The sequence below is a fragment of the Physeter macrocephalus genome, chromosome 9 (assembly GCF_002837175.3).
Source record: "Physeter macrocephalus isolate SW-GA chromosome 9, ASM283717v5, whole genome shotgun sequence".
NCBI lineage: Eukaryota > Metazoa > Chordata > Mammalia > Artiodactyla > Physeteridae > Physeter > Physeter macrocephalus.
In genome coordinates, this window is record NC_041222.1 from 97,679,047 (window position 1) to 97,702,988 (window position 23,942).

Below are 23,942 nucleotides of genomic sequence, written 5' to 3' on the forward strand. Positions count from 1 at the left end.
AGAGTCAAAGACAGAAATTAAAGTGATGCTAGCACTGCAAGTGTATAAAAACAGGTTACAGAACAAGTCCGAAGCTTAGAGCTTTTTGCTGGAGTTTCACAGAAGCTGCAGAATAGACTGAACAGAGGGCAGAAGAGAGTGGTAACAGTGTGTGTGAGCTTGAGAATCAGACCGAGACAAGCTACGTGCCTCTGAGCGAGTTACTTAACTGCTCCTCAGTCTGTTTCCTCTTCTACAAAATGCAGATGATCAAAACATTTGCCTCACACGGCTACTGTTAGGACTAAATGAGATAATGCAGTAAAGCACAATACAGCGTTGGGCAGATGACAAGTGTCCAAAAATGTTAGCTAATCTTTCTTATTGAATGTTATAAGTAGGGACTTCCCTAGCGGTCCAGTGGGGAAGACGCTGCACTCCCAGTGCAGGGGGGCCTGGGTTGGATCCCTGGTCGGGGAACTAGATCCCACATGCATGCCACAGCTAAGAGCCCACATGCTGCAACAAAGATCCCGAGGGCCACAACTAAGATCCGACGCAGCCAAATAAATAAATATTAAAAAAATAAAGAGCCTACAAGTCTAAAAAAAAATGTTGTAAGTAAATTAAGTGACATTATATTTCTAACATATAATACTATGTCTCTAAACAACATTACGGTAGAGTTTTAAGAGGCACAAAAAGGCATGTTTTCAATCTTTTCTCCACTCCACCCTAAAACCAAAAAGAATAAACTAGTCTAAATCCTGTATCACTCAAAATTTTTGAAACTAATGGTGTCGGTAATTTGTCTTTCACTCACAACACAAAATGGACTCACAATTCTACGTCAAATTGAACGTTTAAATCTCTGCATCAGTCTGTCTCATGCTGGCAGCTTATAACTTGGGGTAACACTTCTGGAGTTCTCCATTTGAATATTGTATTGTAAATGCAGTCACTCACCCTGTTTTAGCAGAACCCCCAACAGGGACGCGTGCATATGGATAACGAATAAATACCAGTGCTTGATCATAAAACCTCCATTCTGGCCCAATGATCTTTCTAATAATCAAGGGTATTCCAAGGAAACTAGGTCAGGACAGGGCAAGACAGCTCATATTGATGCTATACCCTTCCCAAAGGAATCAATAACTTTTTTTTTTTGGTATACTTATCACAAATGAAATCTATGGAAAATAGTGGGAAAAAATCTAGAATTCTGTGACTAGAAGTGGCAGGATTATTTTCCTTCTTTCTCAAAGAAAAACTGAGGCCCCTTCGGGTACAGTACTATGCATCTATAGAGAGTCAGTATAGTAGGCAGAATAATGATCTTACCCAAATGTCTACATCCTAATCTCCAGAACCTGCGAATATGTTACCTCACATGGCAGAAGGGACTTTAATTAAAGATCTTAGATGGGGAGGGGTGGGATGGGGGGGAGGGGGGGAGGGGGGGAGGGAGGGAGACGCAAGAGGGTAGAGATATGGGGATATATGTATACGTATAGCTGATTCACTTTGTTATAAAGCAGAAACTAACACACCATTGTAAAGCAGGGAGACACAAGAAGGAAGAGATATATGTGTATATGTATAGCTGATTCACTTTGTTATAAAGCAGAAACTAACACACCATTGTAAAGCAATTATACTCCAATAAAGATGTTAAAAAAAACACAAAAAACAAAGCTCATATCTTCTTTAGACTTCACCCTATGGAAATTTAGAGCTCTAATAAAGAGGAGAAGACTATAAATTGTCATGAAGACTGCTTGACATAGTGAGAATGGAGCTGATAGCAGTCTCTGAAAAGGCATGGAATCTGACTTGGTGAATAATGAGGAATGGAAAAAGAGAGTGGATAAGGTAAGATGATGAAAGTACAATGGTTCATTGTGTAATACAAGCAGGAAGAGAAAAGTAGTTCATCTCTAGAAGTTCTTGTGAACCTGAGAGCATTGAGATAAATGACATTTGCCAAGGACTTCTGGGAAGATGCTGAAATGGAAGTGCCCGAAATGCTGTCCAGCTACTACTCGGCACTATTTTTCTAAAAATCAATAGATTCCAGAATTCATTCCCTTTCTGTTAATAGAGTTCCTGTGATTTCTCTCCATTTGTGTCCAATTCACTTATTTAAATTTAATTTAAAAGAGGTTTGATGTTCAATTTACAAAACTGAATAAATTTTTATCATTTTAAAATAAAATTTAAATTTAAAAAAAAATCTTAGATGGGGAGATTATCACGCAGTATCTGGGTGGGCCCAATGTCATCACATTGGTCCTTAGAAGCAGAGAAGGCTGTGGTCAGAGAGGCGGCAGTGACTATGAAGGGGCAGAGAGATGCACTGTTGCTGGCCTTGAAGATGAGGAAGGAGTCACACGCCCAGGAGTGTGGGTGGCCTCTAGGAGCTGGAAGGTAAACAGATTCTCTCCTAGAGCTCCAGAAAGAAACACAGCCCCACAGATACCTTGATTCTAGCTCAGTAAGAACTATTTTGAACTTCTAACATGAAGAACTGTAAGATGATAAATCTATGTCATTTTAAGCCACTAAATTTGTGGTAATTTGTTATAGTAACAATAGAAAACTAATATAATCAGTATTTTCATGGCCTTATACACTAGAATTTCAGGATCCAAGATGTGTTTTAACTACTATATATTGTTTAAAAATGCTGTGTTTTGGAGCAGGCCTATCCACATTAATTACTTTAAACTTTCGAAATCTATAAAAAAAGAGGTTTTAAAAACAGCTTTTAAGAGTTACTAGCACTGGCCTTTAGAGCGGAGACAATTTCATTCAAATACCACAGCTAATGTAAAACACTCAATATAGTACCTCTTCTTTTCCTGAAGATGTTTACAAACCAAACTCTAAAGATAACCTATAATGGTTTATCTAAGATTAAAAATAGCTATTTTATTTCATACACTCTCAAATCCTGCCCCTATAAAAGGGCAATTCATTTGACCAACGCATTAGCATAAAATGCCTTATTCTAACTCATTTAAAGGCTTGGAGCTCGCTATATGTCCCTTCATCTACCAGAATACCAGAATACACTTGTCCCTCGGAATCCATGCGGGATTGGTTCCAGGACCCCCCTCAGATACCAAAACCTGGACCCCCCTCAGATACCAAAACCTGTGGATGGCTCAAGTCCCTTATAAAAATGGCATAGTATTTGCATATAACCTACATACATCCTCCCATATACTTTAAATCATCTGTAGATTACTTATAATATCTGATACACTGTAAATGCTATGCAAATAGTCATAAAGGTAAATGCTATGTCAATAGTTGCCAGCACAAGGGAAATTCAAGTGTTGCTTTTCGGAACTTTCTGGAATTTTTTCCACCCCCAAACATTTTTGATCCATGGTTGACTGGATCCGTGGATACACAGGGCCAAATGTACCATTCTTAAGGGTTAACCCCTAGTTAAATCAGCAGCGAAGACTCTCCAAGGTCAACGTCAGTGCCTTAGCTCCAACATACCTAAGTTCATCCATCTCCCTCTTCTTTTTCATCTCTTCCTTTTCTTTCCTTTTCATTTCCTGAATCTGGGCTTTCTTCTCATTCCTCTCTTCGCGGTCTCTGCATTCTTTCTCTGCCTCTAGGTCTGGGAACCGCTCCATTTTGGTCTTTTCCAATCGGTTCAGGATCTCATTCACTTTCTTCTCTACTGTCACAATTTTCACCTTGAGGGAGATGGAGGGAAAAATAATACTGAATCTTTATGTTTTTTTTCTTCCCCCCAGAATAGGGCAGGGCTTTCCAGCAGCTTAGCAACCCAGCTTGATTCCCTTTAGAAAGAGACATCATGCTGAGCCCTCAACAGCAGAGACAGACACCCACTCAGCGCCAGGGCACTGCCACCTCCGGGGATGCTCACACTTACGTCCTTCTGCCTGTGAAAGCCTATCTGCCCCACATCCATGTCGGCCGTTTTCTTCAGGTTAGACCACGGGGTATAAACCACATTGACGTTGTTCATCTTGCAGCCTGCCAAGAGAGACTGTCTTCAACATGTGGGCAGGAGGGCGCTGAGCAATGCGTCGTCTCACCCACAATTAAGTCACCCTAATCCAACAAAGGAGAAGGCTGAGAATGAACAAGTGTTCATTTGAACAAGTTCATTTGAACTTGTGTTCATTTGAAACAAGTGTTTCAAACCACAAAATACGTTTTTTAAAAAAAGAAGCCACCCACAAAGGCAAATGGGAAGGCCGACAAACAATTCAAGCTAAAGTATTCTGATGAAAAGCAGGGTGAAGAGATCAGCTTCAGGGATCTTTGAGACCCTCTAAAATTGAATGCAAATTTTATTGTATGTGTTTCTAAACAGAAAAGGACCAAACAGGTTTCCTCAGATTCTCAAAGGAGCCCTTGATCTAATAAAGGTTAAGCAGCAAGATAAAGTGATTCAAGACACCGGATTCTACCCTGCACTACCAGAAACCAGCTGTGTCGCTTTGGGAGAATCCCCATGGCTCCTGGCATCTCATCTGAAACATGAGGAAACTGGACTAGTTTAGTAGAGCTTTTTGGTTTTTGTTTCTTTAGCTGTGGAACCTCTTTTACCAAAGAAAACATAACAAAGTAATCAAAGCAGAGATGCTCTGGAGGAAAGGGGTGCCAGGTATCCTGCTCACTCCTCCTCCTCCTCCCCCCTCACCACCCCCACTTCGTGTTTCCCCTCCACCCCTGACAGCCTCCCAGGCGGCTCTGAGAATCACAGTTTAATCACTGGTCCAGTGCTCTCTAAGGCCCTTCCAAATCAGATGGCAATACATTTCAATGTTTATTAAATGACCACGTACACTGGGGAAATCTGGTGAACACGACCTTACCTAAGCGATCAGTTAACATCGCCAAAAAAGGCAAACGGGCAGCATGTGCCCCCTGACTGTAATGCGCAAGACTTCACTTGCATAGCATTCCTGCCACAAAATACGTCATGTGGTCCTACTGAACAGGAAGCATTGGACCAACCCAAAGTGGTCTCCACTCTAAAAGTGTCAACGTCTTGAAAGACAAAGAAGTGTCCAGATTAAAGGAGACCAGCGATACATGACAAGTGAATAGAATGTATGATCCTGGATCAAAAAAAAAAATGCTATAAAGTGACGGTAGTGGGACAACTGACAAAACTTACATATGGACTCTGTATAACAGTATTCTACCCACGTTAAATTTCCTGAATTTGATCACTGTAAGGCAGTTACTTACAAAAGTGTACTTCTTAGGACATGCTGAACGGTCATGATGCCTGTGATTTTCTTTCAAATGGTTCAGCTAAAAAACCATTCAGTGAATTACAGGGAGAAGGCAAACAAATACGGAAAAACTATTGATTCTAAATTTTCTTGCAACTTTTCTGTAGGTTTGAAATTTTTTTCAAAATGAAGTAAAAAAAAAAAAATCTCCATGTGCAAGGCACTGTGGGAGATACAAAGATGGATCAGATAATGGATCCTGTCTTTGAAGATTAAAGGAAGGCAGATAAGTACATAAATAATTTCAATGAAAATCAGAAGTGATCAAGTGATATTGGAAAGATACAGGTAAAGAGTTAAGGGAGTTCAGAGAGGGCAGTGGTCACTCAAAGCTGGTAGAAGGAAAAGGCTCTGTGGGAGAGGTTAAGTTCCTTAATTCTTAATTTCTTAAATTCAGCTTCCTCATCTATAAAATGAAAGTAATATCTTAATTCAGTAGAGCTGATAAATGAACAATTTGTAATGTTCTTGGCACAGTGCCAGGCATGTAATTAACATTCAGTGCTAGCTGTTATTACTATTACTATAACTACAGCGTAGCCCTTGAACCTTAGCTCGAATCTAGACATGTGATGACTGAGCAGGAGTGTAACACTGAGGGCTGAGGGAACAATACAAGCAAAGGCACAAAGTAGGAAAACAGCAAATATATGCTTTGGCTGGAGTATGAAATACATGAAGGGAAACAAAGTCTGTGGTCAGATCAGAGATGCTTAAATGCCAGCTTAGGAAGTTTGGGTCTAACTGTAGAGACAAGGTGAAGGGTGTCACAGAAAGTGTCTAAGCTTTTAGAAAGTTTAATCTGGCAAGAGATTATAAAATGAATAAAGAAGAGGCTGACCAGATTCTATGACGACAAACAGCGCTGAAGGTGGTCAACCAGGGAGGGAAATATTTTAATAACACAGTGACGCAAATGTAGTGTACTTAGCAAATCTCACAGCAAAGACAATCTTCTTCACTCCTCAGCATCCTCTGCTATTGACTCCTGAGAGTGAGACGCTTGGGCTTAGCTCCTTATGAGTGAGCTATCCCTGTGGAAGGCTGAAGAGGAGAGAAGAGTGATTCAGTGATTCAATGACTCTTCCTCTTTTCTGTTTTCTTTAGAACTAGTAAACTATAAAGGGATTAAGAAGAAAGAGGCCGGGCCAAGAATAATGAGTCCAAAGCTCTTTTAATAAATTCACATCTGCTAGCCAGGGGCACAAAAACACATTAAAGAGGTTGCAACACACAAGGAAGGAGGATAATGACGTAGTTTCAATTTTTATTATTTTTCTTTCCATAACCAAAGATTTTAACTGGAAATCTGAGGAGCTCTTCTACTCATAAAAATGGAATGTCCTAAAACGAACTGCAATTTAATGATTTATGGAGTTGGAAATGAATGGTTCTGTAAGACAAGACTTCCAGTTTCTTTGGCTAGGTGCCTGATTCAGTAAAGCTGCCGAGTGAGATGCAGGAAACGCAGACTAAGTGATGGGGGAGGGAGCACACTGCCCGGCTCTTCTCCTAGAATCACCAGCTCCCGGTACATGCTGTCGTCTCTGTGTCTGCCCCATGCTTATCTTCTATGCAAACCGTATTTTTTCCGAACCCTCTGGATCACCCCTCAACTTTATATCAAACCAAACTTACCTCTACCTTATCTAGGTCCATGTCCTACAACTAAAATCCAGTCTACTAGCTCATTCCTAGCAGAATACCATCACCCAGCTCCCCTTTATAACTGCCACCTCCACTCCATTAATTGTCCTTCTTGACCTATACTGACTTGACAAATTAAATCTTGTACAGTAGAACTAAACCTGCACCAAGGCCAATACTACAGATCCTACTTAGAACATGGAGGCCAATTGTCTCAACACTCTTTGCACATTAGAATCACCTGGAGAGCACTGTAAAAATACTGATTCTAATTTATCACCCTAGAAATATTATTTAAGATTCTCTGGGAGACAACAAGATCAACGGACTTGACACCTTCACAATTTACAGGGAGAAGAAAATATGGAAGGAGAGAAGGAAAGAAAGAAAAAGTAGGAAAGAGTAATTGGGAGACTTGGGTTCTAGAATCTAGTAACAAATAATGGAAACAAAGACATCAACCAACATTACAAGAAAAGCCATGAGACACATCTCTTGCTTGGCAATTAACATAATGTAATTTCCAAAAGTCTTTCTACAAGTAACCTTAGGGGTAGGCAGGTCTAGACAATTTTTTCTTTTTTTTTTATTAATTAATTAATTTATTATTTATTTTCGGTTGCATTGGGTCTGTTGCTGTGTGAGGGCTTTCTCTAGTTGCGGTGTGTGGGCTTCTCACTGCAGTGGCTTCTCTTGTTGGGGAGCATGGGCTCTAGGTGCACAGGCTTCAGTAGTTGTGGCACGTGGACTCTAGAGCGCAGCCTCAGTAGTTGTGGCGCACGGGCTTAGTTGCTCTGCGGCATGTGGGATCTTCCCGGACCAGGGCTCAAACCCGTGTCCCCTGCATTGGCAGGCAGGTTCTTAACCACTGCGCCACCAGGGAAGCCCTAGACAATTTTCTATTCAAGGTAAAGAAAACAGGGTAAAAAAGACTTGAGATAGGGCCATGAAAATTTGAGGGGCAGGGAGGTTGGCTTTCAGTTCTCTGACAGGTAGTGCAACTGCCATCTTAAAGAACAAAACAGGGTAAAGGCATATTACATGTCATTCCCTTGACTCAAGCTAAAGTCAGTAATATGTTCTCTAAGATGTAATCCATTTCAGACACAGAGAAAAGCGGTGCTAATTCTGAAAACACCTCTAGGAAAACTGACCTTGAATGCTATTGGCCTTCACAAGATGGGCACAGTCCATCAGTACTTCCTTTGGAATGTCTTCTATTTTCTCCCCCTGGAACACAAGAACAAACCAAATGGTCCACTACCTTGTTACTGATCAATACTGGAGCACTTTTATAGGGCTCTGCTACCTTACTAGGCACAATTTTATTAAAAGCAGGGGCTCTTCAACTGTATTTCAAAACACTGAAAAATGAAGTCCATTGTGGAAATGTTTACTTTAAGAGAAGGCAGTAATATGGAAAATCCTGACTTAATAAGTGGGGAAAAAAACAGGGTATGAAAGAAAACCACTAAAATATTAACTGTATTTATGTCTGAGTAATTTTTCCCTCTTCTCTTTCTTACTTTTAGAAACCTTGTAGAGAAATGGTGCCTAATTTTTGGCAATGGGAAGTCTTCTTAGCTGAGGTCCCTACAAACTCCCTCTCAAGAGACGTCTTATAGTTTTGGGTCTCCATGATCTGGTAGGTCATCTACCCTTGGCATTAGTCAGGAACCAAGCTCCTGATGTGTTAGATATAACCTTCTACCATAAAAGAGAAAAAATACTGATTCATTCTCTTTACAGATACTGTATCAAAGTCAAAGCTGAATAAGCAAAGCCATTCCAAAAGAACAAAAATATCTGAGGCAAGAGCTAGTGGAACTCAACTCAGCACTTGGCTATCAGGCATGGGATTACTGAAGCACTTCTGTCTGGGAATGAAATGTTTAATCTACCTAAATATTTGAGATAAATTAAGTTTATTCCATTATGTTTCTATTTTTTTCTTTATTTTAAATGTTTCAAAATGGAAATCTCAATTACCTAAATTTTGACCAAAAAATACGTGATTTAAGTTTGTCACTACTTTAATGCCATATTCCATCCTGTGAGATTCCCTGACCACTTAAATAGAGGATTCTGAATTTACCATCTTGATAACACAATGTCGTCATCATGAATATCAACCATTACACTAGGCTATAATATAGTGATAGTGATGCCTTCAGGGGCATCTAAAATACAGAGAAGCTGACTGACCCTATACTAAATTAATCAAATAAATAATTAAAAAACAAAACAATAGCTACCACTTTTTGAATATCTGCTTTTTGAGTGCTAGGTACACCAAATAAATGGCCATATGAAATGGATAGTACTACGCTCACTTTGCCAATGAAGAAAATGAAGCTTAGCGAGGTTAAGCAACTAGGCCAAGCTCCCCAATATCTAGTAAGTGACAGAGCTGAGAGATGAACCCAGGACTAACTAAAGCCATGCTCTAACAACTGGCCCCAGAGTGTGGTGCTTATGGAGTTTTTGTGGAAACATACAGCTTCTTGGTCCTTGATATCAGGCTACGTCACAACATCCCTTCTTGCTACCTGTACCTAGTGCTATTCCTGAAGCAACAGCCTCTTCTTGTTTTATTACTTCTAATATAATATGAGCAGACCAAATAAAATAAAATAATTCAGCTTAGCATTATGCATAAAGTCAGAGTAAACAAACTCTGCATGGAGAGTGTAAGGTACTCTCCACATGTAAAGGCCAGAATTTTGACTGTGGGCTTTGTGTCATCTGTGTTAATGAGATAAGCAACCTCTTGATAAGTGAGATTTTTCTATAGGTTTTCAAAAATCAAATAAGCCTAGGAAAAAACACTTGTTGAATATCCATGATCTTCAAGGCTTGGGTTGAATTCACCTGAATTTGACAAAGAAAGAATGAACATACATAGTGCTTAGTATGTGCCAAGCATTATTCTAAATGCTTCAGTTATGCTAGCTCATTTAATTCTCACAACAACCCAGTAAGACAGGGACTGTTAGCTCCCTTTTACAGATGAGGAAACGGGCACAGCTGAATAACTTGCTCAGAGTCACACAGCTGGTAAGCAGCAAGGCCAGGATACAAAGCTGGCAGTCTGGCTCCAGAGTTTGGGTTCTGAACTACTTATACTTAGTCTCACTGCATCTCCAACACTTACTTGGTACCTACTAAGTACAAAGGCCTATGTCGTTTACTGCAGGAGATCAACCAGGTAAAAGTTCCTTAAGGAGCACATATTTTTATCTAGCACATTACGTGCTTCCAAAAGAAAATGAAATCAAACTCCTGTTCAAACAAGTTCTAACTGGGGGCAATGTGAACTTGGGACTACCCACCGTTATTTCCATTTTCTGATGCAGCAGAACCCAAAGGAAAAAATTTAATCTGAACCAAAAGGAAAGTTGGGAACACCCTACTTTATTTGCTCTAGACTTAAAATAGTTCCAAAATGGCAAGAAGTTGCCTAGGAAAATTCAGAATTTTGTTCCAGCAAAGAGTTCACAATCTTCTTCTATTTTTTTTTTTTTTTTTACAACTCAGTTCTCAAAAATATAAATAGAATAAGTAAAGATGTGGTAGAATGTTTTACCTTGTTAGTAAATTAAGGTGTAAACATTATAAGCATAATGAAGTAGCATCTTGTATTTATTAAAATGGTCAAAAGGTTGCTATTTTTCTGAAGTTATAAAACCCCAAAAAGTTTTTGGAAAACCTGTATGTATCAGGTAGCATTTTAAACCAGCATAATATTTTCAAAGGGCAATCTGGCATAAAAGGAGTTATCAAAATGTTTATATCTTTTGACCCAGTAATTTCATTTCTGAGAACTACTCTACAAAAAAAGAAAAGAAAAACAGAAAGTAGTTCATTAAAAAAATATTTCTTGTTGGGGATTCATAATGCTGAAAACTGTAAACAACTTATATTCTGACAAGGGAGCTTTCAAATTAACTGTGGCATATTATCAACTCAAAGCAGCCAGTCAAAACAATAAATATGAAAATAATGCAGTAACATGAAAAAGCTTGTAAACTGTCACTTTAAAAGTAATACAATCTTTTTGATATCGAGCTCCATGAGCTGTTCGTGTATTTTGGAGATTAATCCTTTGTCCACTGTTTCACTTGTAAATATTTTCTCCCATTCTGAGGGTTGTCTTTTTGTCTTGTTTATGGTTTCCTTTGCTTAAAAGCAAAAGCTTTTAAGTTTAATTAGGTCCCATTTGTCTACTTTTGTTTTTATTTTCATTACTCTAGGAGGTGGGTCAAAAAAGATCTTGCTGTGGTTTATGTCAAAGAGTGTTTTTCCTATGTTTTCCTCTAAGAGTTTTACAGTGTCCTGTCTTACATTTAGGTCTTTAATCCATTTTGAGAAAACCATAATTCAAAAAGAGACATGTACCAGTGTTCAATGCGGCACTATTTACAATAGCCAGGACAAGGAAGAAACCTAAATGTCCATCGACAGATGAATGGATAAAGAAGATGTGGCACATATATACAATGAAATATTACTCAGCCATAAAAAGAAACGAAATTGACTTATTTGTAGTGAGGTGGATGGACCTAGAGTCTGTCATACAGAGTGAAGTCAGTCAGAAAGAGAAAAACAAATACCGTATGCTAACACATATATATGGACTCTAAAAAAAAAATATATGGTTCTGAAGAACCTAGGGGCAGGACAGGAATAAAGACGCAGACATAGAAAATGGACTTGAGGATATGGGGAGGGGGAAGAGTAAGCGGGGATAAAGTGAGAGAGTGGCATGGACATATATACACTACCAAATGTAAAGTAGATAGCTAGTGGGAAGCAGCCGCATAGCACAGGGAGATCAGCTAGGTGCTTTGTGACCACCTAGAGGGGTGGGATAGGGAGGGCGGGAGGGAGATGCAAGAGGGAGGGGATGAGGGGATATGGGGATATGTGTATGCATATGGCTGATTCATTTTGTTGTACAACAGAAACTAACACAGCATTGTGAAGCAATTATATAAAAATGTATTTTAAAAAAAGTAATACAATCAACCAGGGGAAGCCAAGGTGGAATGCAGACTGAGACAAAAGAACCCAAGTGTGTGACAGACATCACTGAAAGGCATGAGGTGGGGAGGGTGGGGAGCAGCTGACAAGTAACTTTGAAAAACAGCATTCTGAATGGAAACTGTAATTGCACTGTACTTTAGTTGATAAAGTTGTTTCTTATGGGGATACATGCTAACAAATCTGAAACCACTTCCATATATACTGGATTCAAATAAGCAAATGATGGTGGGAGCCAGGCTTCCCACTGTCTAAGAAGGAAGTAATAGATAAGCAAGGAAGAAATGTGAGAAAGGCCCCTGTAGTAACGGCTTCATCAGAGACACGAGTCATGTTTAGCTTACTGTAGATACAGAAAAAATTATGCATACGAATTACTAACACGGGTTAGTATACATACACCTATTTCCTAGCTCTGTCACATGAGAGGGCCTAGAAGCAATGATACTCTAGTAGCAATGAGCACACCCAGAGTCCAGATCTTGATTTCTAAATACCATTTCCCAATAAAAGAAACCAAAGTTTCTCAGAGAAATGGCTGATCCTAGAGCTGGAGCAGGGAAAATACAAGATGAGCCTGGAACATCTTGAGTGTCAGAAAGTAAGGAAGTGCTCAAAAAGTAAAATGACAGGAGCATGTCAAAGGAACACAAGAGCCAAGCTGGAAGAGTCAAAGCAGGGACAATTTTAGCAACAAAATGACACAGTACTGGATTATAACCCAAAGTAAAAAGTAAATGTGTGAGTCCATACTGATATAAGTAAATGACTGAATTAAATACATGGGAGAGAAGAGATGAATCTTCCTTACAGAAGAATTCCAAACAATATATGCAGGTACTCCCCACGCCAGGATGTGGAGCTCTCCCCCTTGAGTACAGGCTGGACTTAGTGACTTGCTTCCAAATAATAAAGTATGTGGGGAGAAGAGCAACTCTCTAGTGAAAAAACCTGACAAACATTACCCTGACCAGGAGATCAAGGTTAACACCATCAGTGGTAAGTCCTATTAATGCATATACCCTTGACATGATGGGATAAGAGCACTTCACCTCTGTGCTATTGTTCCCCCAAACCCGTAACTCCAGTCTAGTCATGACCTGATCAGTACTTCTCAAACTTTTGTCAAGGTCATGACAAACAGGGAAAGAGTGACAAACTGTCACAGACCAGAGACTAGACAGACATGACAACTAAAATGCAATGTGTGACGCTGGACCAGATCCTGGAACAGAAAAAGGACATTAATGGAAAAACCGGAGAAATCCAAATAGAGTCCGGAGGTTAGTTAATAGTGATGCATCAGTTCTGGTTTCTCAGTTCACACAAACCTACCATGGTAATGTTAAGATGTTAACGATGGGGAAAACTGGACACGGGGTATATAGGAACTTGTACTACCTTTGCAACTTTTCTGTAAATCTAAAATCATTCCAAAATACATATTTTTTAAAATACACATAACAATTACCCATACCCTATGATTCAACTACACAAAATACAATAGATGGATATAAAGACAGATTGGAAAAACAGTGGTTTTATGTGACATGGGAACATTAAATCTTTTCCCTTTACTACGATAATGCTGTTTTAAACCTCCCAAAGCAGCCCCTGATAACTAGGAACATATGCCCTTGGTGAGGCAGGAGAATCACATGAGTCTGAGTAAAAGGAACTACACCATGATCTTCCTGGAAGACAAAGTCCAGCAGTGTCAACTGAAATGACAGGGAGAGAGAGCAGAGGTGACACACAGCACATCTCAGCTGGCAGGACAAGGCAGTGCTTCTATCTGGGAAATATGTGCTGTGTCCCCTTCCAAGCCTCAAAAATCACCAGAATTGCCCTTAGTGATTTCCTGGGTTGGGGGAAGACATCTCTTCATTTGCTAATTTGTAGACTTTTGTACATATTTTTTTACTCTAAACAATTTATTTGCCAAAAAAGAAGGATAGAGGACAAGATAGGATGCTCATCACTACAGAAAAAGTCACAAATCCATGTTTAAATCCAGTTACCTTATGTAATCGAAGGTATACATGAGCCGAAGAGAGTTTGTCCACATGAAACCTACAAAGAATGAAAACCACTTTTAGCAAGAGGTACCAGATAACCATCTCCTCAGGCCACCTGCATTTAAAGCATTCCAATCCAAAAATATTAATTCAGTGCCTACTGCACACTGAGCACTATGCGGGGCAGAAAACAGTCACCGCCTCCAAAGAGCTCACTATCAACTGGGAGAGGGGAGAAGAACCTGGAAAGTTCTGCAGCTGTGTGAGACTAAGTACCAAGATGAGTACAGGAGGCAATGAATGTTAAAAGCCCAGGGACGGGTGATTTTTTCAAGTGAGAAAGAGCTATCAGTGACCCAAGGCTTCACTGGTGAACTGAGACTTGGTGGGTCCCAAGCTGAACCACGGGACTTAGAGCAAACACAGGGAAGGAATTTTAGGTGAGAAGAGAAGGGAATGAAAGAAGTCAGCAAGACTCCAGGGTTGCAAGCCTGGGAGACTCACAGGACCACTGACAGTAACATCTTACAGTTGGAGAGGGAGCCAGTTTGGCAAAAAGATGACAGGTTTGGTTTGGGAAATCCTGAGTTTCAAGCGATGGCAAAACAATCCAAAGAGAATGTCAATCACAGAGATGGAAGAGTCAGGTGAGGACTGAAGCAGCAAGCAGACCACATCACCAAACGGGTCAGACCAACAATTCATCCAGCCTTACCTCTGACAATGACACTAATACGCGTCTCCTGGGAAAGCACGGTGATGGCCCTTTATGACGCTGTCCTAAAAATATTCAGAATGCCCTCTCACCCCAGTATCCTAAATTTACCTTTCATTAAGGCTCTATCATTCATCAATTTAATTAAATCTTTTAAAACTTACTTCTTTTTTCACCTAGTCCAACATTTGGGGATTTTAAGTTTTTCATATTTACAATTCAACAAACGAAGTTGACCGCTCTCTCCAACACCCTGAGAGGCCTCCAGAATGCTAGCAAACAATGGTAACACATGACTGTCACTTTGTGCTTTCTATTAACCTTACTCTTCTCTTCCTTAGTCCTTTCCTTTCCAGACTGAGGAATGTTCAGTAAAACCCTAAGGAGGCAACATCACGTCCCATTATGTATTTCTTTAGACATTTTCTTAGCATTAATGGATTTTTTTAGAGCTGAAAATGGTTACACACTCATACCTGGTCCAAGATGTAGGCAGTGTGATTCTATATAAAGGTCAAGATTTGCTGTTTCTCATGCCCTCTTTAAAAAGGTTAAGCATCTTGCTAGCCACTTTGGATAAAGAAAAATTTTACACATTTTTGGCAGTCTATGATGACCCTAGGTTTTATTCCTAACCATTAGTGATAGCTAGAAATGAATATAACATCTTAGTTTGATTTATTTTTCTTCTGCTGGTTCATTTACTTATTTGCATTCCCACGTAAGAGATTCCTACTGATTATCATCTTCAGCTTGGCATTTTCCAGCCAGAAAATGTGTTTTTTGAAAATCTGGAAATTATACCTCACTACTCTGTTTCAAAATCTTAGGAAAATACCCCATTAGTAAGCAGGCTCAATTGAGAAAACTTCTCCCATTCCAATTTGTTTTAAGTTCTCTATTTACAACAACTCTTTCCTACATACCCATAATAGCTTGATTGTATTCTGATTTTCTTTAAAGGTCTCTGATGTGGAATTTTATCAAGAGACATACACAAGTGGTTCAATGTATATACACACTGGGTTCATACATAGGCAGTCAAAGTACTAAAACACACCTGGGACTATCACTGCTGATCTACACCAACTTTAGGCTTGTAGGTACACCTCTACAAAGTGCAAGGGGAATGCATGTCCCAACGGCACTTTGGTTGAATGTAAAACGAACAAAAAAGTCAGTTCTGTAAACAAACTATTTTGAGCGAGTTTCCTTAAAAAACCTTCCAAACCTCCCAAAATGCTCACTCCAAGTTTAAATTATGCCCACTATTTCCCTAGTTCCCTCTCTTCCTTGTTACCTTCCTCTCCCTGCTTAATCACTATTACTCTTTATTGAATGCAGAGACTAGAAACATGAGCATCCCTGACCTGAGAATGTAGAGATGCACGGGACCCCAAGCTGGGTCGTTTAACTCCTTAAAGTGGGGTCTCTGGAAATACTACTCATTAGGGGGTTTGGAAGCAGTGAACGCACACTCTTTGTATTTTCCTTTGTTTACAATGAATTTAGTTCCATTCTCATTTAATCCTAGAAAAATTCTTTGCTTAAAAGCATGCAAAAAAAAAAAAAAAAAAAGCACCTTAGGAGGTTTCCTGGTATAAAACTTAGATGTTGACAGAGGTTAAGTTCCAGGTTGAAAATCTGCCCTGGAATGTAGATCAACTGATTCATTCTTTCCATGCCCAGGAATGCTTCCAGGATTGACAGTTTACTAACTGTAACAGGTCTTGAAATTTAGGGCTATGCCAGCTCACATCTGACCCAGAATAACTTCTGGAAGTAAAAGTCAGTCACTTCCGACAACAGACATTGAATCTCAAGATTAAAGAGTTTCGAAATGGCTATTGGGCAGCTATAGACACCAGGCTGGTAAGTGCCTTCCAGAAGTCTACCTTAACGATACGAAAAAGCCGAGTCATAATACATGAGGTGTAGGTTGTAAATTGGAAATTTCTCTTCCACTTAATTTTTTTTAAAATGTCAAGTAAAAGGCTGTAGTGAACTGACTTTCACGGTGCATCTGAGTATGTAACCTTTCCCATGCAGGTATTTCTGCCCCAAACCTTACAGCAGGTAACTGCCTAACAGGTGTGATCATCCTTATCTCTTGTGTGACAGATCTGGAGATCTGTGGGGCCCTAAGGACAACTGAAATAATCCAGCCAAGGGTGACAGGTACTCAAAATGGAGATGACCAGAATGCAGTTACTGTGAAGAAATGTCCAGCAGAGATCATTTCCAGACAGGCAGAGAGCTAGTCAATTAGAAAGTCCACATCTATTGAACACTTACTATGTGCCAGGTCCTACGCTAGGGAGTGGGACAGAGTAGTAAACAAACCGGGTAGATCACTGTCCTGGGCTGGGCAGGGGAGGCAGGGGAGCAGAGCTTATAGTCAAGGGTCCTAGGAAGGTAAGCAGCACCCAATGCAGAAGCCCTGAGCAGTGCAACCTGCCCACCTGAGGTATGGGGGCACCAAGCAGTGTCTACCCTGATGACATATTTGAGTTCAGAAGATGGGCTGCTGTGCTGCAACAGGGGGCTGATAAAAAAAAGCCTTTAAACTTCCTCAGGTTTCTAGTGCCTCTTGGTTCCTGGAGTGTGGACTTCAGAGAGGGCAGACAGACAGGGAAGCCCTTCCACGGGGTTAGGAGGTGGCTCCTTCACAATGAGGTAGGCTGGAGACAGAGAGGCGCCCTTCAGTGGGTTCCTGCAGGTAGGCCCGGGGGTTCCGAGAATGGCTACATCTAGGGAGTAGCTTAAGTTAGTCTCTGGGCAATTATCTTTCCTACCAGATATCCAATGCTGCATACCTTACTGAAAATCAGTCAACTCTTCTAAAAAGTGGCAGCCTAAGCTCTGTCACTATAGGGAATTAAGTGAAGAACCTGGGCACAAACAGCCTAAGGGAAGACAGAAACAGGGATGGAGAACTCGAGCTGGCTGGGGGCCAGCAACGACCCAAGTGGATCTGTTCAGTTTCCCTTAGCCTGAGTTTCCTCATCTGAAAAATGGGCATGATACTGATAACTATTTCACAGGATTGTAGTGAAATGAAATGTATTAGTAGAGGTAAACACTCCACAGGATCTGGCCTAGTTACATGTTTGGTAAATGTTCATTACTACTATCATTAAAGCCAACAGGATCCGAGTGCTTCTCCTCAGGGACGGCATTTGGTAGGGGGTGTTAGGAGTTGTAGAGACTATATCCCGCTCTATAGTAGGTAGAATTAGGCTCCAGGAGAGAGACATCACAAGGGTCAGAGGGAGTGGTGGAAGCTGCAGCTAGAAAAAGAAAGCAAACTGAGTATGAGAGCATTACATGAAAGAAAAAGAAAGTAGCAGGAATCCATGAACTGCTCACAGGTTTTGGGTTTGAGTTGTAGAAAAGCCCATATGGCATCCCAAGGCAGTCAGAAAAAGAAAAGAATTCAACTAAAATGAAGGGGTTTTTTTTCTGCATTTGTTTTGTTGTTTTCTTAGACTGGGTTTGGTGAGCAGCAAAATAAACTTATCTTGAAAGGAGGCTAAGAAAGAATATATTATAATTTTTGAAATTTCCATAAATTCTTTTAGAAAGAAGGGGTAGGGGCTGGATCAAGCCAGGGTTAAACTCTTTGTTGAGAAGACAAAGGGAAGCCAGTCTGTGTTTTCTTTAAAGCTGGATCTGGTCAGATGCTCTACCTATTCAACCGACATGGAAGCTTGCATCTATTTTCTTCACTGCTTCTTGTGAAGCCTGCATCCATCCGCTCAAAAAGAGTGATCTGAGTGTGTTAAGTGCAGTGGTCTCAGTAACCTACTATGAGGAGACACACAGGAGGTAAAAGCAAGCCTATGTTCCTGAGACTTTTGCAGTGAGGCCCGAGATCTAGCCCTAAGACCTCATTCCCAGTTAACGTGGTAATTATAAATGAAGGGAGCTGGCAGTCAGCTATTTACCACTGAATATTCATAGACAAAACACAAAGCATGAGTTCTAGTTTTAATCATAGGAGTCAGGTGGTTGGTCAAGTCTAAGAAAGTAAATAATGATCCATAAAAAGCAGAACCAAAATTGCTACTTACCAAATATCTTCAGGCCAGCCAAACTTTATCAGATCTTCATCTGCAGAGAGACAGAAGAGAACAAAGAAAAGGAAAAAAAAAAGAGAAATGAAGGTCTTAAGGGATACAAACTACTATGTATAAAATAAATAAGCAACAAGGATATACTGTACAGCACAGAGAAATAAAGCCATTATTTTGTAATAACTTTAAATGGAGTACAATCTATAAAAATACTGAATCAGTATGTTGTACACTGAAACTAATACAATTTTTTTAAATTTATTTTTTAATTTAAATTCAGTTTTAAAAGTATTCTTTGGTTCTTTTATTTATTTATTTTTTGGCTGTGCTGCACAGCTTGAGGGATCTTAGTTCCCCGACCAGGGATCGAACCTGAGCCCTGGCAGTGAAAGCGCCAAGTCCTAACCACTGGACCGCCAGGGAATTCCTTAACATAATATTTTAAATCAACTATGCTTCAATAAAAATAATTTTTTAATTTTTAAATAAAACAAAACTAAAAACATGTTTTAAAGAGAAGTTTAAATGAAATATGCCGAAGTTTATCGTAAGTTGGGAAGGGGAAAAAAAAAAACCCATCTGGGCTTCCCTGGTGGCACAGTGGTTGAGAGTCCGCCTGCCGATGCACGGGACACAGGTTCGTGCCCCGGTCCGGGAAGATCCCACATGCCGCGGAGCGGCTAGGCCCATGAGCCATGGCCGCTGAGCCTGTGCATTCGGAGCCTGTGCTCCGCAACGGGAGAGGCCACAACAGTGAGAGGCCCGCATACCGCAAAAAAACCCACAACAAAACAAAACCAATCTTTTCCACAAAACTTTTTCTCTCCCTTAATAAAGAGTAATTCAAAGAGGCTTTGATGCTTGAAAATACCAGAAAAAATTTTTTAATAGTTTTTACAATTGGACAATTATAATCATTATAATTTTGCATAACACTTATAATCTAAAGTTCAAAGATATTTCTATTTGAAGATAAAACTAACACTGGCAAATCAGAGCAACTGAGATGTTAGATAATGTCTTAGAAACTGATTTACTATAACAATACTTACATGTTAAAATGGTTTTGCTACAACTTTAAAACCAGTGGACTGCATTTTACATCTTTAAAAAAAAAGCTTCTCAACTATAAAATTGTAGAAAATTAGGGAACAAAACAAACACCAGAAATATAAAAAAGAAAATAAAAATCACCTAAAATTCTGTCACATATGAAAATAAAAATAGAAGAAATAGGTAAAAGTTAAAGTAACTGTCTCTGAGGGTAGAACGTGGGTATTGAAAAGGATGGGGTAGAGAACTGATGTTTTTTACTATAAGCATTCTGTTATTACTTGAACTTTTAAACTATATATTTGTTAGATAAAAATAAAAATTTTAGAAGTTCTTTGGAAAAAATGACTACTTGATTCTATCATATGGATAAACTTTTCTGTTGTTGACATTTGGATTGCTTCTAATTATAAATGCTTCAGTAAATACTTTTAAAATACATATGTCCATACTCCTGATTATTTCCTTAAGGTGTATTTCTAAAAGGTGAAGTATTCGTTCAAAACATATGCATATATATGTTTGTTTTGTTTTGTCTTTTGTTTTTGGCTACACCACATGGCTTGCAAGATCTCAGTTCCCCGACCAGGGACTGAACCTGGGCCACGGCAGTGAAAGCGCCAAATCCTAACCACTAGACCACCAGGGAACTCCTACGTATGTATATTTTTAAGGCTAGTAATATATATCTCTACAGAAAGGTTATCTCAATATATACCTCTAACAGCCATATTAATAATTAGTAATACAGAAGCATTACTTAAATTATTAAACCTAAAGTTAAAAATTGTAAGGTAAAGTGATTCACATATGATGATTTAAAATGTACTCAAGTATAATCTATCTAACTTGAATGAGGTATTTATTTTCCAGAAAAGCAAAAAGATGATAGAGTATCCTCTTGGATGAGGGTACTCTAAGCAACTGCAGACACCTTGAGTTTTCTGAAGGGTTTTCTACTAGCTTAAGTAAGAAGCTGAGCAAATAGCCGACAAGTAATCAGGAAAATCAGAAAAAGGGAATTATAAAAACCTCTTTTCCTCATTTGGGCAATGTTTGGCTCCCTGGTGACACCTGCTGGCTAATAAAAACAACACACCTGAAAGCTTTTCAGAGAAAGTGACTCATTCAACTTCAAATTCATTTATGTTCCATCCAGCCCTTAGCCTGGAGTCATCAAGGCTATTAGAAGTAAACGTGATGTGCTAGGAGCACTAGAGAACAGGCAACTTAAAAATGTAATACCGTTCTTACAAAGCAGACTAAGAGAGTTGGATAACTCTAAGAGTGCCTGGGGAAAAGTATTCTACATACAGATTGTTTTTTTCCTACATACACTTTAATGACAGCAAAACACCACTCCAGTGGGCTCCAGACAGAATCTAAATTTACATCTGCAGACATAAACTCTTTATCTAGATTTGTATCTGTAGAGAGAAATTCCTACAACGGAGGTTTAAAGGATTCATTCTAGCCCATCCTAACCCACTCTTCCACGAAGCCTTCTCAGCTCTCCCTAACCACATGTACTCTCTGCCCCCTCCCCCCTCTACTTCTACAGTGTTTGCTATTAATATTACTTCATTTTGCCCATACTTTTGTTTAATAGACTTTATTTTTTAGAGCAGTTTTATATTCACAGCAAAACTGACCGCTATTTGGTTTTGTACGTGTCTCCACCTGAATGAACTCTGTGAAAACACAGACTCAATCTTCCTCTTTGGATACTCACAGGCTGGCACATGGCCTCACACAGATCAGCCCCAGTGAATAGGAAACTACAATGGAAGGGAAAAGAGACACAGCGGGAATGTCCCCGGCACAGCTGCCTGCGTCGGCGGCACTGGTAGCCCATCAGTGTGCACCAGAATCAAAGCAGCCCTACGCTGTAAGACATACATAAAGCTGTACCCGCCCCGCCAGGGCCGCACAGTGCAAAACCCGCTTTAGGTTTTGAGGGTAGCATCATGTTCTGGAAAAGACAGCTCTGAAGTCTGGCCAGTCTGGGTTAAAATCCCAGCTCTTCAGCAAACTAGCCATAGTTACTTAACCCCTTTGAACCTCAGGGTTCTTAGATGTTAGAAGAGGATCCTGGGACGGTATCGGCCTTGCAGGGCTGTGAAGGTTAAATGAAAGAGCCTGGGGAGAGTGCCTGGCCCACGGTGGGCACTCAGTAACTGGTGGTTCTCTCTGGAGCTCTGGAGCTCCCCAAAGCCACCTTCTTTCTCCCCTGGGAATACTCCAGGCCTGGGTGGCTCTGCCTCAGTAGTCTGAGAGCTGCCTGACCTAAACCCGACCTCGGCTTTAGGTGCCTCTCAGGAACCTGAGTCTTGGGTTCACACCCTTCGTGTGGCAGAAGGGAAAGTAGATTTGGTCAGGTTTGGATCCATATCTACTGTAGATAACGAGGACTCCTGTAACTGTGCCTTACTGTTCAATGTAATATAGGGAGACAGTATCCCCTCCCCAGCTATGTTCATCAGGAGGACGCTATGAGAAAACTTATCCATGATAATTCACGGGTTACTAGGAGAAATATAAAACTCAAGTATTAATATACTGCAGACAGCTTCTCCATTAAGTCACAACCAGAGTCAATGGCATAAATTCATTATAAGGAAAAAACCGTTTAAAAATTAGTTATTTTATGCTATTGGTTTTTTCTCTTGGCTAGGATGTGATAGTCTTGCTTATACTGATTCTGCTTATGGTTATAGCAGAGTTTGAAACTGTTATATAAATCTGATTTATAATTATATAGTTATATAACTATATCACATTATCGTATTTATAACATTATATATATTTTATGTGATGTCTGTGTATATACACCAACTACATACACTTAGCATGTGTAAACTATACATATACATAAAACTATATAGGTTTTTAAAAAACTATATGCATAGTTATATCTAAGTTATATCTAACTTATCACTGTTCTTTGACATCTTTTAATTTGGGGCCTTATTTCATTAATCAAGTGTCTCATACTGAAGAATGTTATACTTGTCTCTTTTAAAGGATCAAGTTTAAACTGTCAGTTACAAACTGCACCTAGAACAGACACCAATGGTTTTAGAAAAGGAAAAAAAAAAAGCAATACCTGAGGGTTAAAGAAAAGTAACTGAAGTGAATCAGGCAGCTCTCAGACTACTGAGGCAGAGCCACCCAGGCCTGGAGTATTCCCAGGGGAGAAAGAAGGTGGCTTTGGGGAGCTCCAGAGCTCCAGAGAGAACCACCAGTTACTGAGTGCCCACCGTGGGCCAGGCACTCTCCCCAGGCTCTTTCATTTAACCTTCACAGCCCTGCAAGGCCGATACCGTCCCAGGATCCTCTTCTAACATCTAAGAACCCTGAGGTTCAAAGGGGTTAAGTAACTATGGCTAGTTTGCTGAAGAGCTGGGATTTTAACCCAGACTGGCCAGACTTCAGAGTTGTCTTTTCCAGAACATGATGCTACCCTCAAGAGAAGAGTAACTGTGCTTTTCAAGCTTGAAGAAGAGGAATTCTGTCACCTTCTCCAAGCTCCCTTGTTGTAGTTCTTTCCTCCCTCTTCAGTGTCCCACACACTGAGGGTCAGTGCTGTCACCTCCCTGCTCTCTCTCTTATTTTAAAAAAATAAATGTATTTATTTTTATTTTTGGCTGTGTCCTGTCTTCATTACTGTGCGCAGGCTTTCTCTAGTTGCAGAGAGCGGGGGCTACTCTTCATTGCGGTGCACTGGCTTCTCGTTGTGGTGGCTTCTCTTGTTGCCAAGCATGGGCTCTAGGCATGCAAGCTCAGTAGTTGTGGCTCCCAGACTTTAGAGCGCAGGCTCAGTAGTTGTGGTGCACGGGCTTAATTGCTCTGTGGCATGTGGGATCTTCCTGGACCAGGGCTCGAACCCATGTCCCCTGCACTGGCTGGCGGATTCTTGAGCATCTTTTTTTTTTGTGTGTGTGTGTGTGTGTGTGTGTGTTACGCGGGCCTCTCACTGTTGTGGCCTCTCCCGTTGCGGGCACAGGCTCCGGACGCGCTGGCTCAGCCACCATGGCTCACGGGCCCAGCCGCTCCGCGGCATGTGGGAATCTTCCCGGACCGGGGCACGAACCCGTGTCCCCTGCATCGGCAGGCG

At 40.2% G+C, this 23,942-nt stretch overlaps 1 protein-coding gene across 2 annotated transcripts in view; it reads right to left on the reverse strand.

The window, feature by feature from the left end:
* CCDC25 (coiled-coil domain containing 25) overlaps positions 1 to 23,942 on the reverse strand; it is a 40,647-nt gene that overhangs the window by 10,462 nt on the left and 6,243 nt on the right. Inside the window, exons 3-7 of one of the 2 annotated variants that reach the window (XM_007127866.3) lie at positions 18,770 to 18,809; positions 13,985 to 14,036; positions 8,075 to 8,150; positions 3,896 to 3,999; positions 3,493 to 3,695 (exon numbers count right to left, since the gene is read on the reverse strand). In XM_007127866.3, the coding sequence (XP_007127928.1) occupies positions 3,493 to 3,695; positions 3,896 to 3,999; positions 8,075 to 8,150; positions 13,985 to 14,036; positions 18,770 to 18,809 (475 nt within the window). The remainder of the gene's footprint in view (positions 1 to 3,492; positions 3,696 to 3,895; positions 4,000 to 8,074; positions 8,151 to 13,984; positions 14,037 to 18,769; positions 18,810 to 23,942) is intronic. The other variant, XM_024130843.2, reaches the window with a different exon arrangement.